Source organism: Macrotis lagotis, chromosome 6, assembly GCF_037893015.1.
Source record: "Macrotis lagotis isolate mMagLag1 chromosome 6, bilby.v1.9.chrom.fasta, whole genome shotgun sequence".
Taxonomy (NCBI): Eukaryota; Metazoa; Chordata; class Mammalia; order Peramelemorphia; family Peramelidae; genus Macrotis; species Macrotis lagotis.
Window position 1 is genome coordinate 95,364,086 of NC_133663.1, and position 20,712 is coordinate 95,384,797.

Sequence of the window (20,712 nt, forward strand, 5' to 3'; positions counted from 1 at the left end):
TTTATTCTCATGACATCAGGAAAGTAATGCCATGACATGTATGTGAATTGGATTTGAGAGTGCTAAGTCATTGACCTCACTTTCTTCTTTGGAACCATCTGAGTCCAGTGATCAGATATAGATCATGATGACTGGAGATGGCCCTGGATATGAGGCAGTCAGGGTTAAGTGATTTGCCCAGGATCACACAATAAGTGTCACATGTCTAAGGTCAGATTTGAACCCAGGTTCTCCTGACCTGGTATTCTATCCACTTAACCACTTAGCTGTCCACAACCTAACTACTACACAACTACATGCTAGACCTTAGTAGGTGGTTTTAATGAATGCTTCCCCTCACCTTCACCAACCGCAAATCTGATCTGGTAATTGCTCTGTATTGATATTATTTATGTTATCCCAGCTTCAGTAGACCCTCCTGCAGATGGATTGTGCATTATTACGCCTTCTTTTAGACAGAAAAGATTGGAAGAAAAGCTGCTTAATTGTCATTCAGGAAGCTATTATGTCTAGATAATTTGAGGAGATGGAACCAAGAAAACTTATTTCCTGAGAGACTCTGCAAGTTAATTGTTAAAGAGAAAGAATCTGAAGAGATATTTCCTAAGAAAACGGTGTTTAAAGCTTACTTCTCTTGAGAATTTTACTATTATCTTGAAAGAGCTGAATAGTGAGAATGTAAGTCATTGACTTCACTGATAACTGGAGGTGATTTTGACCAATGTCTTTGATACATCTTTGAATTATTTAAGTATTTAGATATATTTTTGTTCATCACATGTTAATAATTTGTGTAGACATTTATCATTAAGCTCTTAAACCATTGATCTCTTTAGGATCATTAAACAGTATTTTAAAATGTTCACTTGTGAAGTCATGCAAAACATTTCCCTATTAGGTATGTTGCAAAACTTAAAAAAGTTTATGATAAAGTTTAAAAACTTGTTCAAATTATTGTTCAGTTTATCACTTCTCTCTGGAGGTGGATAAAGTTTTTCATCATAGTCCTTTGAATTTGTTGTCTATCATTCTATTGATCAGAATAACTATTATAGTTGATTATCATTACAGTATTGCTTTTAATGTGTACAGTGTTGTTCCAGTTTTGCTTGCTTCACTTGGCATCCATAATATAAGTCCTCCCAGGTTTCCCAGGTTTATCTGAAGTCATTCTGTTCATCATTTCTAATACAATAGTATTCTATTACATCCTATACCACAACTTGTTCATTTATTCCCCAGTTGATGGATACCCTCTCAATTTCTAATTCTTTGCCACCACAAAAAGAACTACTGTAGATAGTTTTGCACATAAGGGTCCTTTTCCTTTTCCTTTAATGTCTTTGGGATACAGATAGATTTAGAAGCAGTATTGTTGGGTTAAAGGGTATGCATAGTTTTATAGCCTTTGGGCACAGTTCCAAATTATTCTCCAGAATGGTTGAACCAGCTCATAACTCCATCAACTCCATCCATTAGTTAATGAATTTTTCATACCTCCAGGATTTGTCATTTTTGTTTTCTATCATGTTAATCAGTCTAATGGGTGTGACATGGTATCTCAGAGTTCTTTTCACTTTAAAATATGATTATTGATAGTTTTGATTTCTTTAGAAAACTGCTTGTTCATATCCTTTGATCATTTGTCAAGTGCGGATTGGCTCCTAATTTGATAAAATTGTCTTACTTTCCTCTCAAATTTGAGAAATGAAATCTTTATCAGAGAACTTGCTGTAAAAAATTTCCCCCAATTTTCTACTTTTCTTCTAATTTTGACTCTTGTTTTTTTTTTGTAAAACCCTTTTTTAATTTCATGTAATAAAAATTTATCCAATTTTACCTCTAATGACCCTCTTTCTCTTGTTTGGTCACAAATGCTTCCCTCGTCTATAAATCTGACAAGTAATTTTTTCCATGTTCCCTAATTTGCTTTTATTCATACACACATGTACTCAATTTTGACCTTATCTTGGTATATAATTGGTCAGTGCCTAATTTCTGCCAGACTACTTTCCAGTTTTCCCAGAAATTTTTATCAAACAGCAAGTTCTTATCACTAAAAGCTTGGATCTGTGGGTTTGTCAAACATTAGATTGCTGTGGTCATTTCATTATGTACTTAATCTCTTCCACTAATCAATTATTCTTATCCTATACCAGATTGTTTTGATGGTTACTGCTTTGTAATAAAGTTTGAGATCTAGACTTCTTTCCTTCACTTCTTGGCCCCCCCTTGATATTCTAGACCTTTTGTTCTTTGCAATTTTGTTACTTTTTCTAGTTCTATAGAATAATTCTTTAGTAATTTTATTTGCATGGCATTTAATAAGTAAATTAATTTAAATAGTATTGTCATTTTAATTATATTATCTTGGTCTACCCATGAGAAATTAGTATTTGTCCAGCACTTTAGATCTGTCTTTATTTATAAGAAAAGTATCTTGTAATTGTGTTCATATAGTTCCTGTGAGTGTCTTGGCAGTTAGATTCCAAACATGGTATATTTTTGGTTTAAGCAGTTGTTATCTTAAACATTGCTAGAACAGTAATTTAGCTAGTTCCTTTTTTTTTCAGAGAGAGGTATTTTCTTTAACTGAAATAAGGCTTTAGAGCTCATTGATTAATTAATGAAAGATTCATTTATGAAGAGACATAGAATCATACCTCTTGATTGCCTTAGAATCTGAGTTGAAAAGAGTTGAGTAGGCTGAGGTGTGGGAGTTTGACATAGTATACTACAGAAGCCATTTAACACTGACCTCTAAGCTACCCTAGGTAGCTTATTGTCATCCCTCAAACACTATTATATTTATAAATAGCCACAACCCAAGTCATAGACTTATAAATAACTTTATTAATATTTGTAGTTTCTGATTAGTGGGAGAGATTAAGTATGCAATATGCATAAGTAAAAAATAGTAGTACTATTTGTAGTCTTTTCCAGTGTCTGGAATTTTTTGGTTTTATGTTTTTAGTCTTTATAATTAAAGAAAAAAAATAACTTCATGAAGAAAGTTTACCACTTGTCTCCAAGTAGAAAGATTACTTCTAATCTAAATAATGATCATTATTTACATTTTTCACCAATTACATATAAAAGCAATTTTTAGAATGTTTTTAAATTTTGAATTTTAAAATCTCTCTCCCTTCCTTCTTCCCTCAATGAGAAGACAAGCAATTTGGTATGTTATACATATATAGTTATGTAAAACATTTCTATATTAGTCATGTGGTGAAAAAAAGAATAAATCATTAACCTCATTTAACATTTGACCTATTTTGTTTTTTAAGGTATTATTTTCTTCATTTTTTTTTTTTTGCTTTCCAAGCTATTGACTTTTCTTGCATCATACTCCTTACTTTTCCCATTTTTCCTCTACTTCTCTTAATTGATTTTCTAAGTTTTTCATGCAGCTGCTTTCAGAGCTAGTTTAGGAGATCTTTGCCTTGAGATCTTCCAAAGTCGTGATATGATGTTTGTCCTTCATTCTTGAAGAGGACTATGACATCAGGGAAATGGTGCCATGATAGGTAATTGATTTTGATTTGAATGAGGAGATGTTATGCTTGGTCACCAGTCTCATTTTTTTCCTCTGGACATCTGGGTCCATTGACCAGATATGAATTAGGACGATCAGAGGTGACCCTGGATGTGAGGCATTCAGGGTTAAGTGACAACCAAGGTTACACAGTTAATAAGTGTTAAGTATCTGGGGGGCCAGATTTGATCTCCTGATAGCTGCCCTATTCCAAAGTGGGAGGATTTGGGGAGAGGGATGATTACTTCTTTCCTGGTTTTTGTTCTTGTCAATGAGCAACCACAAGAGCTTTTTTCCCTGCCTGGAACTTTGGCTGCAAACCCAAATATGGATAATGCAACAGGATTCTGTACTCCATGCCAGTAAAGGGACCCATGTAATCTTCTCACCGGGTGTCTGTGTCATGAGAACTCTGGAAGCAGCCTCTGTTACTGCTGGTTAGGTCACCTTCAGGGCCTGCTGCTGGTGGGCCTGTGCTAGCATAATCTGGATTCCACCTCTCCCCCTGATTTGATTGACTGTGCCTTTCAGCCTTCTAAGTTGCTTTGGGCTGGAAAATTGTTTCACCCATTTATATTATGGGTTCTGCCACTCCAGAATTTGATTTGAGGTATTATTTAAAGTTGTTTGGTAGAGAATTAGGGAGAGCTTAGACAAGCCCCTGTTTCTCAACTATTTTGGCTCTGTTCCATTGATCATCATTTATTCTATTTTAGCACTTTCTAGGGGAAGAACTAGAATACTATATAATTGTGAAATGTTTAACAAAATAAGGTAGGTGTGTGTGTATATATATATATATATATATATATAAAACAATAGATAATAACAATAATAATTCTATTATGTTTTCTACACTAATATGCAGTCCATAGGCATCTTTATGTGCTGTTTAATGGCCCCTGTTTTCTATTTGAGTGTAATACCACTTTTCTAGAGCATAAATAACCACGCAATATTTAGGATGTCAGAAAACTCTTTGTAATTAATTTCTTATACTTAAGCCCACCTGGAGAAATGGAAAGAATATTACAATCAGAATCAGCAAACCTAGGTTTAAATCTAGCTTTGCTATATCCTACTTGTGTTGTTTTGGATAAGTTAGTTAAGCTGCCTGAGTCATACTTTGCTTATCTGTAAAGTAACCAGAGACTGACTTCATAATATTTAAGGTTTCTTTCAATCCTAAATTGGAATGATTATTTCCACTTTCCCTTGATTTTCCTGTAAAGAAAGTGAATTCATTTTTTTCCTATAATTCCATAGACTAGGGAATTTTTTATATGTTTTAAAATTTTATTGATTTAAGGCAGTGGGGTTAAGTGACTTGCCCAAGGCCACACAGCTATTAAGTGTCTGAGATGGATTTGAACTCAGGTCCTCCTGACTCTAGGGCCGGTGCTCTATCCACTGGACCACCTAGCTGTGCCAGTTTTCATTAGTCTAACCCAGTATAGAAAATATATTTTCCTCTTGAGTTGCATAGTATAAGCTATTTAAAATATAAAAAGGCCCTAACTGTTGAATGGTTTAGTGACTTGAGTATATGAATCAGTCAGGACACTTAATAGTTTGGAACCATGGGCCAGTCATTTAACATCTGTAAAATGGAACTGATAATACTTGTAGATTGTATTTTGTGTTGAGCATCAAATGAGATAATATGTATAAAGAGCTTTGCAAACATTAAAATGATATGTAAATGCCAGTTGTAATTAATTTCTGTCACTAATTCATATACTTGTATACAGGAGTTAGATTTTGTGTTTCTCATTTTGTTTCTCATGTGGTAATATGGTAAAGATTTAAGAATGAATTTGAAGATTTTTAAATTCCTTGAATATAAGATTATTTCTTAGCATTATTCTGGAGGTACATTCATGAAGGAACCAAGAGCATCCCTATTTTTTTATATTGATTAATCACAGTTTCATAATACACATTCTTGGAGGAACCAAGAGCATTCCTAATTTTTTTTGTTTTTTTTTTTAGTAAGGCAATGGGGTTAAGTGGCTTGCCCAAGGTCACACAGCTAGGTAATTATTAAGTGTCTGAGGCTGGATTTGCACTTGGGTACTCCTGACTCCAGGGCCAGTACTCTGTCCACTGTACCACCTAGCCACCCTGACATTCCTATTTTTAGTATTGATCAGTCACAGTTACATAATACATATCTCTGATTTGGGAAGCTCATGATATAGGAAAAATTAACTTCATGTTTATTTTCAAATATTGATTTTTTTTTTCCATCCAGACGAGAAGAAAAATTCAGGATTTTTTTGTCCCCCAACACTTCTTTGATTTTTGGTGGTCTCCTGTTAATAGAGAACTTTAGTATGATGTTTTCATAAATGCTTTATGGAAACATATCATTATTCCATATATTGTGCATAGGAATACTTTCAAAATATGTCTAGAAACAGTTTCTCCATGTTTAATTTTCAGTAATTTTTTGGCATAAAATATACTTAATTTCCTTTTATTTTGTTCCAAATTTTCCCCAGTTTCCCTTTTATCCCTGAGATATTACAGACTTCCTGGGTCTCTCAGACTAATGCTCTTTAAGTGGTGGGGGACAATACATATCTATGAGGCAGTGGTGTGATCCCTAGGAAACCTGAATATCATCTATTGGAAGGACAGGAAGATAGGTCTCAATTAGTTCTCATTCTAAACTTCTCTCCAACACAACTGCACCATCTCTACCCATTAATGCTCAAAATACCCAATTTACCCCCTTCACCCCCTTCTTCAACATCCTACCATGGCTATTGGGTATTGGGCCCTCAGGGCAGTTATAACCTAAACTCAACTTTGCATTCTCAGTAGGAAAAGTTTTCTTACTCCTCTCAGTGGTCTCCATGCCCTCTCCCCCAGATTACTTCAGACTCTGGGAGTAGAGGCTGAAGAGTAACAGCTCTATACCCTTGGTTTTCTTTTTATTGGGAAAGAGGATAATAGACATGAATAAATGGTTATCTTGATTAGAAGTTTCATTATGTCTTTTTCTTTAAACTCCCCTCTTCTGAACTTTCTTATTTTTATCAAGAGCACCATTATTCCAGTCACTTATATTTTTAATGTTGGTATCATCCTCTTTGCTGCATTCATCCTTACTCCATGTATCCAGCTAGTTGATAAATCTTTTCCTCCCCATCTCAAACCATAATTATCCTAGTTTAGGCTCTTTTCATCTTTTGCCTAAAAACTCTGCTTCTGTGGCCCCTATAAGATTCTTTTAATATAGTTCAAATCCCAAAGTGTTTGTGCCCTTTTTGACTTGGTAATTGCTTACTTTCTTTGCTCAATTAAAAGTCAAACTTTATTAAGTAGCTACTTTATTAAGCCTTAGGATTTAGGAATACAGAGGTGAATGAAATGGTGCATTTTCTTCCCTGATAGTTTACAACCTATTCACTTTCAGTCAGCATTCAGAAAAACACAGCGGGGAGGCTAGGTGGCTCAGTGCATAAAGTACTGGCCCTGGAGTCAGGAGTACCTGGGTTCAAATCCGGTCTCAGACACTTAATAATCACCTAGCTGTGTGACCTTGGGTAAGCCACTTAACCCCATTTGCCTTGCAAAAAAATACCTTAAAAAAAAAGAACACTTCTTTATTTGTTAATTGAAAACTGCTCTGAAGAGCTGTGCTGGACTGGAAAAAAATAGACTCTCTCCTCTAAAAGCTTCCTGTTGAAGACAGATGCTTATTATATGTTTGATTGTGGACACATAAAAGATAATCAGAGAGCAAAAGAAAACTAGTAAACCAACACAAAGCATAATATGAGAATATCATATGAAACAGAAGGGGACTTTAGAGATGGGATAGTGTTCAATTACCTTAACTACATTTAGACAATTTTGTATTACTTTGGTCTAGTAACAAAGAACTTTTTATTTTTCTCGCAGAATTCAGCACTGATAAATTTTACATGTAAGTAGTTAGTAAACAATTAGACTCCTCTATGTTGTTATTTAATGTTACTGACAGAAGTAGGGACTGGATCTGTTATTTTATTAGTTTAGAGAGCTCTCCGATATGTAAGCTGTTAACCTATGCAGGTTACAATTTTCTGTACAGTGTGTAGCAGTGCTGTCAAAGGTTGTAAACTATCAGGGAAGAAAATGCACCATTTCATTCACCTCTGTATTCCTAAATCCTAAGAAAAAAAAGATCACTTATCTGTACATAATAATCCCTCTAAGGCACATCTTGACTTAGTTTTAAAATGTAATGTTATCTGGGTTCTGTTGTATTTTTATTTATTTTTAAAATATTTTATAATTTGTCAAGATTAAATTTTTTGAATTTTTTTTTAGATTTTTGCAAGGCAAATGGGGTTAAGTGGCTTGCCCAAGGCCACACAGCTAGGTGATTATTAAGTGTCTGAGACCGGATTTGAACCCAGGTACTCCTGACTTCAAGGCGGGTGCTTTATCCACTACACCACCTAGCCGCCCTGAATATTTTTTAATTTTTAAACTATATTAACTTTTAAAAATGTTTCTCAACTATATTTACATATATGTCTAGGAAATATTTAGCAAAATAAATAGAATATTATATGATATAGATAATGTTAATATGTGATTTTCTAAGTCAATATGTGGCCTGCAAGAATCCTTATAAATGTTTTAGTCGCCTGTTTATAGTTCAGTTTGCTCCTACTACTTTAGAGTGTACTTTCTCAGGGCCACATGATTAATATGTGTTGGAAGTTGGTCACACTTATGTTTAATAGAACATTTAATTTAAAAAATCACATAGCTGAGGCAGAGACCCTTTTTTCAAAGAGTTTGAAAGGCTTAAGAGACAAGCACAAGTATAAGAATAACAGGGATATGAGATTAAGTGAGAGGAGTATAGAGGAAAGAAGTATAAGTAAAGTGCTTTTGAGAAATATAAGAAGAGAAAGAATATAGAAGGCTTTGACTTGGATTCTCCACATAGTTGCTTAGTTTGTGTAGGGTCCCATGTTAGCCTAGAATCACTCTTGTCTGAGGAGGCTGTTCAGGTTTTTATGTTCATTCTTAGGTTTTTTTTTTCTGAAAGGAGGCAAAAGTAATTTGTTCCCTTGTAACAAATAAAAAAACAGTTAAGCAAAAGCAAATATTCATATTTTATAAAATATGCATTTCAAGCCATTAATATCTTATCTCTCTTATGAAAGGTACTGCATTTCATCATTTCTTCCCTGGAGTTTTCAGTTTTGTTTTATTGTCATTTTAAAATTTTGTTGTAGTTATTTATGTCTGTTGTTCTTACAGATTTACTTCACTATAATTTTGAACAAGGATCCTGAATTTTTCTTACTCTTCATTTATTATAACTTAATAATATTCTATCACATTCATATAACTCACTTTGTTTAATCTTCTTTGGTGTATTCTTGTTCAATTCATTTTGTGTATGAGCCTTAGGTCAGTCTCTTGACAATATATTTCAGGTAGCTTATTATCAGGTCAGTTTTATCATTGAAGAAACAGTGAGCTTTTTTTTTTTTTTAGTGGGTTTTTTTTTTGTTGTTGTTGGTTTTTTTTTTAGTTTTTGAGAGGTAAATGGGGTTATGTGTCTTGCCCAAGGCCACACAGCTGGGTAATTATTAAGTGTCTGAGACCGGATTTGAACCCAGGTACTCCTGACTCCAGGGCTGGTGCTTTATCCACTATGCCACCTAGCCACCCCTAACAGTAAGCTTTTAAAATGAGAATATTTGTAGAGTATTTAGTGCAGTACTTTGAATATAGTTGAGGGACATGGAAGATTTGAAATGCTACTACTGAAGTAAAGGCACAGTGAAGAGCACTTCAATGATTCGACTATCTCAAATGTTATTATGCAGAGCAATATATTTGTTTTGGTTTCAGGTCCATTTTTCAATATCCAATGAAAAAAAGCAAAGAGTAGTGTGATCTCATTGGAAAGTGACTACCAATAGTGAAGTGAGACCCAGATTAGGGGGCCTAAGGGCATGTTGAGTGGGGATGAATTTAGGATAGGCATAAGGTCATGATTGCTAAAAATGAATGACAAGGTAGGTTCCTAAGGTTTTTATGATAGTAAAACATAGACATATTGAGAATCATCAGGTACATTTTTGAAGTTTGGGATAAAATTATGTTCATGTTGTTAGGTACCTTAGTGACCTGCTGCTAGAAATTTCCTAAGTCCTGATCTATGTAGTAGTACCCTATAAATAATACAAACGCTTTTTTTCTTTTTTAAACAGAGATTTATTTATTTCATTGTATTTCAATGTCATTTAAATTAAATGGGAGTTAATCCAAACATCCAGATGCTTCATTCCTCTGTTATGTAGCAGAAACTTCAAGGAGGAAATTTGCCCCAAAGTCTTTATACATACAAGTGCTAAGGTTTGGGGGTGAAAGACATTGATAAATAAATGACCCATTTGTATATTCCTCCCTGAAGGTGAAAAACATTATTGAACGTATTTTAACATCTTTTCCTGCAATTGATTTTACTTATTTTTGTTTTTAGGTGATACAATTCATATTGGAGATGTGTCTTATAAGCTGAAAACTCCCAAGAATCCAGAACTTGTACCAAAGAACTACAGTAAGAAGCATTAATTTTCCATAATGGTTATTAATTCATAGTTGTTATTTACTTGCATCTTAGTGTTAAGCAAAGTTTGTCCTTTGATGTTACGAAGAGATAGGGGTTAAATTCAATGACCTCCAAGTATCCTTCTACCTTTAAAAAAAGTCTTTAAATAATGACATATTTTGAAAAGTTAATATGACCTTAAAAGTACCTTTGAAATATGCTTGTCTAATATTCCAGGAAAAAAATCTTTTGATTCAGATTCAAATTTTCTTGAATGTTTCAAATCCTTAATAATTGAATTAAAATAAGAATAAGAAAATTTTATGTTTGTGAAGTGCTTTGGCAGCAAAGTGCTACATTATTGTTAATTATCACTTATTATTGATGACAATTTCTAGACCATATGTTGCTTGTAATGATTAGAAATACTAATTTTTGACGGTTATCTTAAGCTTTGGTGAGAAGGGTGAAAATCAAACATGATCTTTTTGCCTTTTGTGTAGACTTTTTTGATAGATGCATTTTTTGACATAGTAGATAAAATATTCTTAAAGTATATTCAGTTAACTACTAACAGTTAAGTAGGAAAATGGAAAAAAGTGACTACATACATTATTATTATATTTTGCAGTTTGAATTTGTTAAAGGAAAAGTGACTGCTTTCATCTTAAAAGTGGATGCTTTCATCTTTTTCATTTAGTAACCCTAAGTTTTGTTGCTATTTGATGAAATCACTATTTATTGATGAAATCACTATTTATTTCTAGGAAAAAGTCACTGTATGGAAGGAGCTTCTTTGCTTTCCTTTCCTGACAGTTAGGTATGCACATGCTGGCAAATAACCCAGAATTGTAGATATCAGGGTTTATGATACTTGGGAAAAAAATGGGGAGAGGGATCATATAAAAGAATAATACAAATTAGTATGGCCTTAAGACCCAGAGGACACGAATTTCAGTAAAAATTCAAATTTGATTCATGCTTCCAATATTATCCTCTTTATTGCAGTTGATGTTCTTGGCTAACAAAGGTCCATTCCTGCAAGTTTAAGAATAACTGACAGGCTTTTGAACTCAAGGATGTTAAATTTCAAAAAAGTTGTGTACACTATAAAAATCTTGTTATTTGCTGTTTGTCCTATTTACAATTGATTTTGTATTCATTCTCAGTGGGGTAGTTTGCAGTGTCACAAACAGCATAGTTCTTCAAATACCATCTGCTTTCACTAACCCAAGAACTTTTTGTGTACACTTTGTGAAAAGGTCTTTTCGTCATCAGTGAAGCAAAAAAAAAAAAGTTGTGGTTACTTTCGGCACTCTCTGAAAACCACCAAGAGCAACACAGTCATATCATATGATAGTAACCATACTTAATTTAATAACATTAATTTAATAACTACACTAATACTTTTGGGATATGTAACCGTATCTTCTATCTAGATTAGAGTATAGCATTCTACAATTTTCAAAATCCTTTTATATATTTTAGCTAATGTGGCCCTCACAAATTGAAGGATGACAGGTCTAATTTTCTTCATTTTACAGATGAAGAAATAGAGATTTAGAGAGGTTAAATGATTTGTTTAAGGTCAGGAGATTAAGTCTTCTGATCCTTAAACCTATATACTTTCCACTTTGTCTCTCATATCTCATAACTACACTTTTTGGAAGTACCTAGAATGGCATGGATTTTTGCCAATCCTCTTGGGATCAGCTGAATATTTTGGTTTCCTGCTGCAGTCACAGAAACAATCATTTGGAGCCCTCACTAAGAACTCCCCCGTCACATTCTGTAGGAACCATTGAGGACATCCAAGCAGGGGATCTTGACAGTGAGATATTTTATATCCCATGTCATAGGTGTTTAACTTCTAGCTGAGAGAAAGTACAAAAGAGCAAATTTTTTCCCAAATACATTAAAAAATCTTTGAAAGGAGTTCTCTTTTAGAATATTCTCTCATTTCACATCTTTAGATTTTTGTTGCACTTTTTGATGTGCTATTTAAATAGGTCACATTTTTCATAGCTTACTCTTAAGAATATTTGTTTCAGGGCAGAGCCATGAAGGTAGAGAAAACTCTAAATTGAACTCTCCCAAACTCTTCTTCAAACAACTTTAAAATAATATTTCAAATCAAATTCTGGAGTCACAGAACCAACAAAAGGTCAAACCTTAGGAGTTTGGAAAGAAAGATCTGTGACATGAGTATGAAGGCTGGCCTAGAACCACATGGAATCAACTACCTGGGGTGGCACTATTTGATGGAGACAGAAGCAGCAGCAATTTTGAAAGCTATCAAGCCAGAGACAAAAGAAGTCTTGCTAACCCATTAGAAAGAGATTAGTGGATATAGGATCAGATGCTATTTACCAACTCCTTTGTCTATACCTACTTCTGGGTCACAGTTTAAGGGCAGAGAGTAACACTTTTTGGTCAAGAGGGAACAGGGACCTTGAGGTACAATATTATTTCTAATCCCAAAGAACAGGGAATCAGAGGAACAGTATTGATTGCAGTCCCATGGAATCAAGGTCCCTTTCTGAAAAGCAGCAGAGTGCAAACCAAGAGAATAGTGGCCACACCTCTCCCTAGATCACATTATCTTAGAAGCACCAAAAGACTTCCAAATGCCCAGAACTAGCTTTGAAAAGATGATTTTGAAAAAGCCCCTTCTCCTTACCCCCCCCACTGGGAAGAGAGCTCAATTTTAACAAAGTTCAAAAATCAAGAAGTAGGTTGGAAAATAGCAACTAACAACAATAAAAAGCTATATGACCATAAAATGCTACTATAGTGATAGTGAGGCATGACTCAAAATCTGAAGAAGTTGATAATGTCAAATCAACTTCAAGGAAAGCCTCAAAGGGAAAAAAAATGTGTGAGCTAGACATAGTCTCAACAAGAATTTCTGGAATAGTGGGAAATTAATTTTAAAATCAAATGAGTGGTAGAAAAATTAAAGAAATGAGATCATGTAAAGATAATTATGAAAAGACAGTTAACTTCATAAAAGAGGCAAAAAAATGAAAAAAGTATCAACCTATAAAATTGAACTGATCATTTGCAAAAAGTGGCACAAATCTTCGCTGATGAAAATGTCCTTAAAAAAGCAGAATTAGTTTAATGGGAAAAGTACAAAGAGGTCCACTTAAGAAAATTATTCCTCAAAAATTAAAATTGGGCCAGTGGAATTTAGTGATTCCATGAAATTTCAAGTAAAAAAAAAAAAAGAAAGCCAAAAGAATAAAAGGAAAAAAAAGAAGAAATGTGAAATATTTCATCAGCAAAACAGAAATGTGACCTGGAAATTACATCTGGGAGAGATAATTTAATAATAAATTTTCTGAAAAGCATGATCAAAGAAAGAGTTTAGACATTATAGTTCAAGGAATTTTCAAGAAAAATTGTCTCACCAAAGGGTAGAATAGATATTGAAATCTCATCACCTGAGAGAGAGATTCCAAAATGAAAACTCTCAGGGATATATAATAGCCAAATTGCAGAACTCCCCCATCAAAGAGAAAGCAACCAGAAAAAAAAAGCAAAACTATTGTGTCTTAGAGGCATTGCCAAGTTAACATAAGATTTTAGCAACTATCATGTTAAATGAATGGAGGACTTGGAATATGATATTATGTAAGGCAAAAGAGTTAGAATTACAACCAAGAAAAACATTATAATCCTTTGAGGAAAAATGAATATTTAATGGAATAGAGTACTTTTTGATGAAAAGACTCTAGGACTGAAAAGAAAATTTGACTCTTAAATATAGGACTCAAGAAAATCATGAAAAGGTAAACATGAAAGAGAAATCATTTGGGACTCAGTAGGGTTTGACTGTTTGCATTTTTTATGGGAAGATGATTCCTATAACTTGTAATAACTTTATCATTATTAGGGCAGAAAAAAGTATTCTACATTTCTCTCATCACACTCAATTTGGATCAATGTACAACATGGAAATAATGTAGAGACTGACAAATTGATTTCTGTGGGGGAGCTAGGGGGAGGGAAGTAAGATTGGGGGAAAAATTATAAAACTCAAAATAAATGAAATCTTTAAAAAAGTATTCTACATTTGTGGGAGCATAGAAGTGAGTTGATTATGTTAGAAAGATAGAAAAAAATTGGATTGATTAGAAAGAGGGATACTTGAACCACACTCTTACCTAAGTTGGTTCAAAGAGGGGGGAGTGTGTGTTGTGTGTGTGTGTGTGTGTGTGTGTGTGTGTGTGTATGTGTACACAATAATCCATTCAATTGAATTTAGAAATCTATCTTACCCAACAGGGAAGAGAGGAATGAAAAGAAATAAGAGAAAGATGGGGTTGATAAAAGGGAGAGCAGGTAAAAGAAGGTAGTAGTCAGAAGCAACACAGACTTCAGAGGAGAGACAAGATAAAAAAAGAAAATAGGATGGAAATGCAAAATTAATAATCATAATTGTGAGTGTGAATGGGATGAACTCTCTCATAAAAGAGAAACAGGTAGCAGATTGAATTAGAAGCCAGAATCCAACAATCTGTTGGAATTTAGAATCCATACAGATGCAGACACTTGTCCAGGCTCATACAGCTAGTTAATACTAGAACTGGCTTTAGAATCCTGATCATCTGAATGCAAGTATTCTTTTCCTGCAATCACTATTGTATTTTGATTTTTTGTTTTTAAGAATATAAGAATAAGTAATGAAAATTAAAATGATTGGTTATATAGTTAACAGAAAATGGAAAGGCAGAGAAGTTTTGGAGAACATTTTTAGTTTGTGGTGTGAAAAAAATTACCAATATTAGACTTGTCATGCTATTTATTTAAAACACTAGAAATCAGTATTTTTTTGGGACTTTTTTAAAAGCAGTAAAGAATACATTAAATTTATATGTACTTTGTTAGTGATCTGGATGGTAGCACTGATATCTGCAGTCCTGGAAGTGAAAATCAGTGGATTTCATGCTACTTATTGAAACAGTGGACTGGAAGTATCCTTGAACACAGTGTGCTTGAGTAAAAATAATTATAGAACATCATAATCATCTCACCAGAGTAAATTTTCTTGTATTATTAATTATTGGAATTGAATTAATGTTTGTTTTTCATAGCTAGATGTTGTCTTTTCAACAGTATTGTTTTCTTTCACCTCTTCCAACACAGTCCATTTTTTAATCTCTTGTGTTAACTACTTTTTACTTTTTTTTTAGTGGACCTCTGTCTAGCTTCTCACATTTTTTATTTATTTATTGCTAAGGGATATAGTTGAAACTGAATTTCTTATACCTTTTCTGAAGACTGTTGTATTTTAGGTTAAATGTAAGTTTATGTATATATTACTACTTAAATGTGAGTTTATAATTCTCTACTAATTGATTCTGATTCATCACTTTCCTTGTTCTATATGAGTTAGTGTTGTGTTTTTTTTTTTCTATTTTTTGGTAATACAGGATGATGTTCTATTTCTTGCTTCTGGACTATTTCTTTATGCCAATGTATTGGAACATATGCCCATCTCAAGGCATATCACCATCTACCTATTAAAATTATAGGTCAATTCTCATATTTTCTCAAAAGCTTTCCTTCTCTTTTTTTTCCTTTTTAAATTGAAATGTTTTGTTGATATTTTTTATTTTTCACAGAAATTACTTCCTTATATTCTCCTTTGTTTCCCCAGCACACTCTCTTATAGAAAAAAGCAAAAACAACAGTTAATTCAGGCAAGATTCTCTTCTCCCAATGTAATGATTGTGATGTCTAGTTTGTATAAGATTCTATACTTATCTGCTGCCAATTTTTAGAGAGAGATAATGTATTATTACTGTATTGATTGTCAATTCCTGGCAGTTTTTGACTCTACTTTTGTGTTTCTCAAGTATTTTCCCGTGGTAGTAGTCATCTTTAGTCATCTTTCTATGTTTTCCATTCTAATCTTTTTTGGTCTGAGGGGGTATTGTCCTTTCTTAGTTTTCATCCCTGTATCATCTTTATCATGCCACCTCCACCAGTCTGTGGGTGATCCACAATCATCTATTCTGAACTTTCTTCTTTTTTCTCTCTCTCTCTCTATTGCAACACTTAATATCATATCTATGCAGATGAATTCCATATATATACATATACATATATATACATATATATATGTATATATATAAACTCATTATGTCAAAAATGGAGGTTATTGTATTTTTTCTAAAACCCTTCTATTCCCCTTCTGAATTTCCCTAAATCTCCAGAAATGACTTCCACCCATGCAATCAATCGCCCATGCAAATTCAGTAATATCCTTAACTCCTCACTATCCTTCATTCCATATATTTTGTTAGTTTCAAATCTTGTTTTTCCAACTTCACAATGTTTCTTTCATGTATTCTCATCTTTACATACATGGTCACAACTTTAGTTCAAATCTTCCATCACTTTTCATCTGGATTACTTCCCAGTTTTTCTACCTTCATGTTTTCCCTATTCAAATTCACCTCCTTCACAGCTTGCTGCCAAAATAATTTTCCTAAAGCAGAGGTCATTTTACTTCTTTACTCCATGACCTACTATAACTCCTCAATCCCTTTAGAGTCCTGTTATAAATTCTTCTTTTTGCTTTTTTTTGTGCTTTTTTTAATTGAAATTTTATTTTCTTCTTGACACGAATTGGTAGTTTTTCAACATTCGTTCATTTTCAAATTTATGAGTTCCTCTCTTCCCTTCTCCTCCCTCCCCTTGGCAGTGAACAATCTGATAAAAATTGTACAAGTACATTTGGTTTAACATATTTATATATTAGTCATTTTGTGAAAGAGGAATTAGAACTAAGGGGAAAGAAGAGAAAACATGAGAAAGGAAGAAAAAACATGAGATATCTTTAAAAAACTGGACATATGCATTCAGATTCTAGGTTTTTTCCCCTACTGGATATGGATGGCATTGTCTGTAACAGGTTTCTCAGGTTTGTCCTTGACCTCTGAATTTGAGATGAGTTGCATCTATTGTAGCTGATCATCTCACAATGTTGTTAATATATACAATGTTCTCTTGGTTCTGCTCCTTTCACTCAGTATCAATTCCTGTAATTCTTTCCAGGCTTCTCTAAAGTCTTATAACTCATGATTCCTTATAAAACATTAGTCCTCCATAACATTCATACACCATAACTTTTTCAGCTATTCCCCAATTGATGGTCACCCCCTCAATTTGCAATTCTTTGCCATTACAAAAGAGCTACTAATTTTGAACATGTGAGATTTTCCCCATTTTTTAAGATTTCTTTTGGCTATAGGCTTATTATTGGATCAAAGAGTATGATCATTTTTATTTCGCTTTGAGCATAGTTCCAGATTGCTCTCTAGAATGACTGGATCAGTTTACAACTCCACCAGTGTATTAATATCCCAATTTTTCCACAGCCTCTCCAACATTACTCGTTTCCCTTTTTTTGTCATCTTAGTCATAGATAGATGTGAGGTTAATTTGCTTATCTCTAATAATGATTTGGAGTTTTTTTCATATTACTAGTGATATCTTTAATTTCTTCATCTGATTACAGCCTGTTCATTTCCTTTGACCATTTATCAACTGGGGAATGACTTGTAATCTTATAAATTTCATTTAGTTCTCTATTTTAGAAATGAATCATTTATCAGAAACATTGGTTGTGAAAATTGTTTCCCAGCTTTCTATTTTCCTTCTAATATTGGCTACATTAGTTTGATTAGTGCAAAAACTTTTAATTTAATAGTCAAAATCATCCGTTTTGCGATTTATGATTTGTGATTTATTCTTGTTGAGTCATAAATTTCTCCCCTTTCCATAGATCTGACAGAGTATTTCTTGTTCTCTTAATGATCTATGGTATATCCCTTTATGTCTAAATTCTGTACCCATTTTGACTTTATTTTGGAATAGAGGGTTGTGTGTGGGTCTATGCTTAGTTTTTGCCATAATATTTTCCAGTTTTCATAGCAGTTTTTGTCCAAAAGTGGGTTCTTATCCCATAAGTTAAAGTCTTTGGTTTGTCAAACAATAGATCTCTATAATCATTTATTACTGTTTCTTTTAATACTTATTCAAGTCCACTGGACCATTACTCTGTTTCTAACCAGTATCAGGCAGTTTTGATGACTGACACATTATAATGTAGTTTTAGATCTGGTACCCTCCTTTGCATTTTTTCCCATTAATTCCCTTGATATTTTTGACCATATTCTTGCTTCAGATGAATTTTGTTACTATTTTTTCTAGTTCTGTAAAATAGTTTTTTGGTAGTTTGATTGTTTTGGCACTGAATAAATAATTTAATTTAGATTTTTAATTTTTAATTTATTTGCTTAGCCTAACCAAGGGCAATTGATGTTTATCTGGTTGTTTAGGTCTGATTTTATTTATGTGAAAATATTTTATAATTGTATTCATATTGTTTCTGGGTTTGTCTTGGGAGGTTGATTCCCAAGCATTTTATGTTGCTACAGTTATTTTAAATGGAGTTTATCTTTTATTTCTTGCCCTTGGACTTTATTGTTCATATACAGAAATGCTATTGATTTATGTGGGTTTTTTTTAATATCTTACTACTTTGCTGAAGTAATTGTTTCAAGTAGTTTTTTAGTTGATTTTCTAGGATTCTCTAAGTATACTATCATATCATTTACTAAAAATGAAAGTTTTGCTTCCTCATTGCCAATTCTAATTCCTTCAATTTTTTTCTCTTATTTCTAAACCTACATTTCTAATACTATACTGAATAGTGGTGGTGATAATGAGCATCCTTGTTCCTATTGTTTTAAGGAAAAACTCCATTTATTTCTATACTTTCTAGTGTTTTTAATAGAAGTGGGTATGTTATATTTTGTCAAAGGCTTCTTCAGCATGTATGAGATAATCATATGATATTTGTTAGTTTTGTTATTAATATGATAGCTATGTTGATTGTTTTCCTAATACTGAACCATCCTTACCTACCTGGCATAAATCCTACCTGATCATGGTGTATTATCCTAGGAATAACTAGTTATAATCTCTTATTCTCTTATATTACTGTTTCATTAGGGAGATTGGTGTATAATTTTCTTTCATTTGGCTCTTCCTGGTTTAGGTATTAGTATCATATTGGTGTCACAAAAGGAAATGTGACAAATCTCCTATTTTTAAAAATAGTTTATATAGAATTATACAGAATCCAATTATATAGGATTGGAATTAATTGTTCCTTACATGTTTTGTAGAATTCACTTATCTGGCCTGGAGATTTTTTTTTTTTCTTGAGGAGTTTGCTGATAGTTTCTCCGTTTTCTTTTTCTAAAATGAGGGTTAAGTATTTTATTTTCGCTTTTCTTTATCTGGGTATTTTATGTTTTTGTAAATATTCCTCATTTTCACTTAGATTGTCAAATTTATTGGTATCCAATTGGGTAAAATTGCTTGGAATTGTCATTTTAATTTCCTCCTCATTGATAGTGAATTCACCCTTTTCATGTTTTGATTTGGTTTTCTTCTTTCTTTTATTAAATCAGATTAGCTATCTATTTTATTGTTTTTTTCTTCAAAAACCATCTCTTAGTTTTATTTATTAGGTCAATGGTTTTTTCAGTTTTATTAATTTCTCCTTTGATTTTCAGAATTTTTAATTTTGTATTTAATTGGAGATTTTTAATTTGTTCTTTTCCTAGCTTTTTTAGTTGCATGTCCAATTCATTGATCTCTTCTTTCTCTATATTATTCATATAAACATTAAGAGATATAAAATTTCCCCTAAAAACTGCTTTGGCTTTATCCCAGACATTTTGGTATATCTTGTTGTAATTGTCTTGGATGAAATTGTTGATAATTTTTATGATTTGTTGTTTAATTCATTTATTCTTTAAATTTAGGTTATTTATTTTCTAATTAATTTTTGATTTCTTTCCATAACCCTTTATTATACATGAGTTTTATTGCATCATGATCTGAAAAAGGATGTATTTAATCATTCTGCCTTTATGCATTTGATTGTATGGTTCTTATGCCCTAGGATATGGTCAATTTTGATATAGGTGCCATGTACTGCAGAAAAAAGGTATATTCCTTTCTATCCCCTTTCAGTTTTCTTCAGAGGTATAAAATTCTATTCACCTTCTTTACTTCCTTCTTGTTTGTTTTTTTTGGTGGTTAGGTTTATCTAATTCTGAGAAAGGGAGGTTAAGATCCTCCACTCCTATAATTTTGCTACCTGTGTCTCCATGAAATTCATTTAACTTCTCTTCTAAGAATTTGAATGCAATAATACCATTTGGAGCATATATGTTTAATAATGATATAACTTCATTGACTATGGTGCCTTTTAAGATGATATAGTTTCCTTCCTTTATCCTTTTTAATGAAATTAAATTTTTTGATGAGTTGCATTCTTTTTCTTGTTGGTCATTATTACTTTTAAAGCATTTGATTTCTTCAGTCAATTTTTCATAATTCTTCTTCATAGCTCATTTCTTTTTTCCATTTTTCTTCTTTCTTTCTTCTTTAGTTTTTAAAATCCTTTTTGAGCTCTTCCATGAGGTTTCAGATTTGAGTTCAATTCACAAACTCCCTTGAAATTTCACATGTAGGTAATTTGTTACTGCTTTCTTTTTCTTAGATGGTA

At 32.7% G+C, this 20,712-nt stretch overlaps 1 protein-coding gene across 1 annotated transcript in view; it reads left to right on the top strand.

The window, feature by feature from the left end:
- VWA8 (von Willebrand factor A domain containing 8) overlaps positions 1–20,712 on the top strand; it is a 469,402-nt gene that overhangs the window by 13,848 nt on the left and 434,842 nt on the right. The window contains exon 2 of the mRNA XM_074191741.1: positions 10,044–10,121. Coding sequence (XP_074047842.1) covers positions 10,044–10,121 — 78 coding nt within the window. The remainder of the gene's footprint in view (positions 1–10,043; positions 10,122–20,712) is intronic.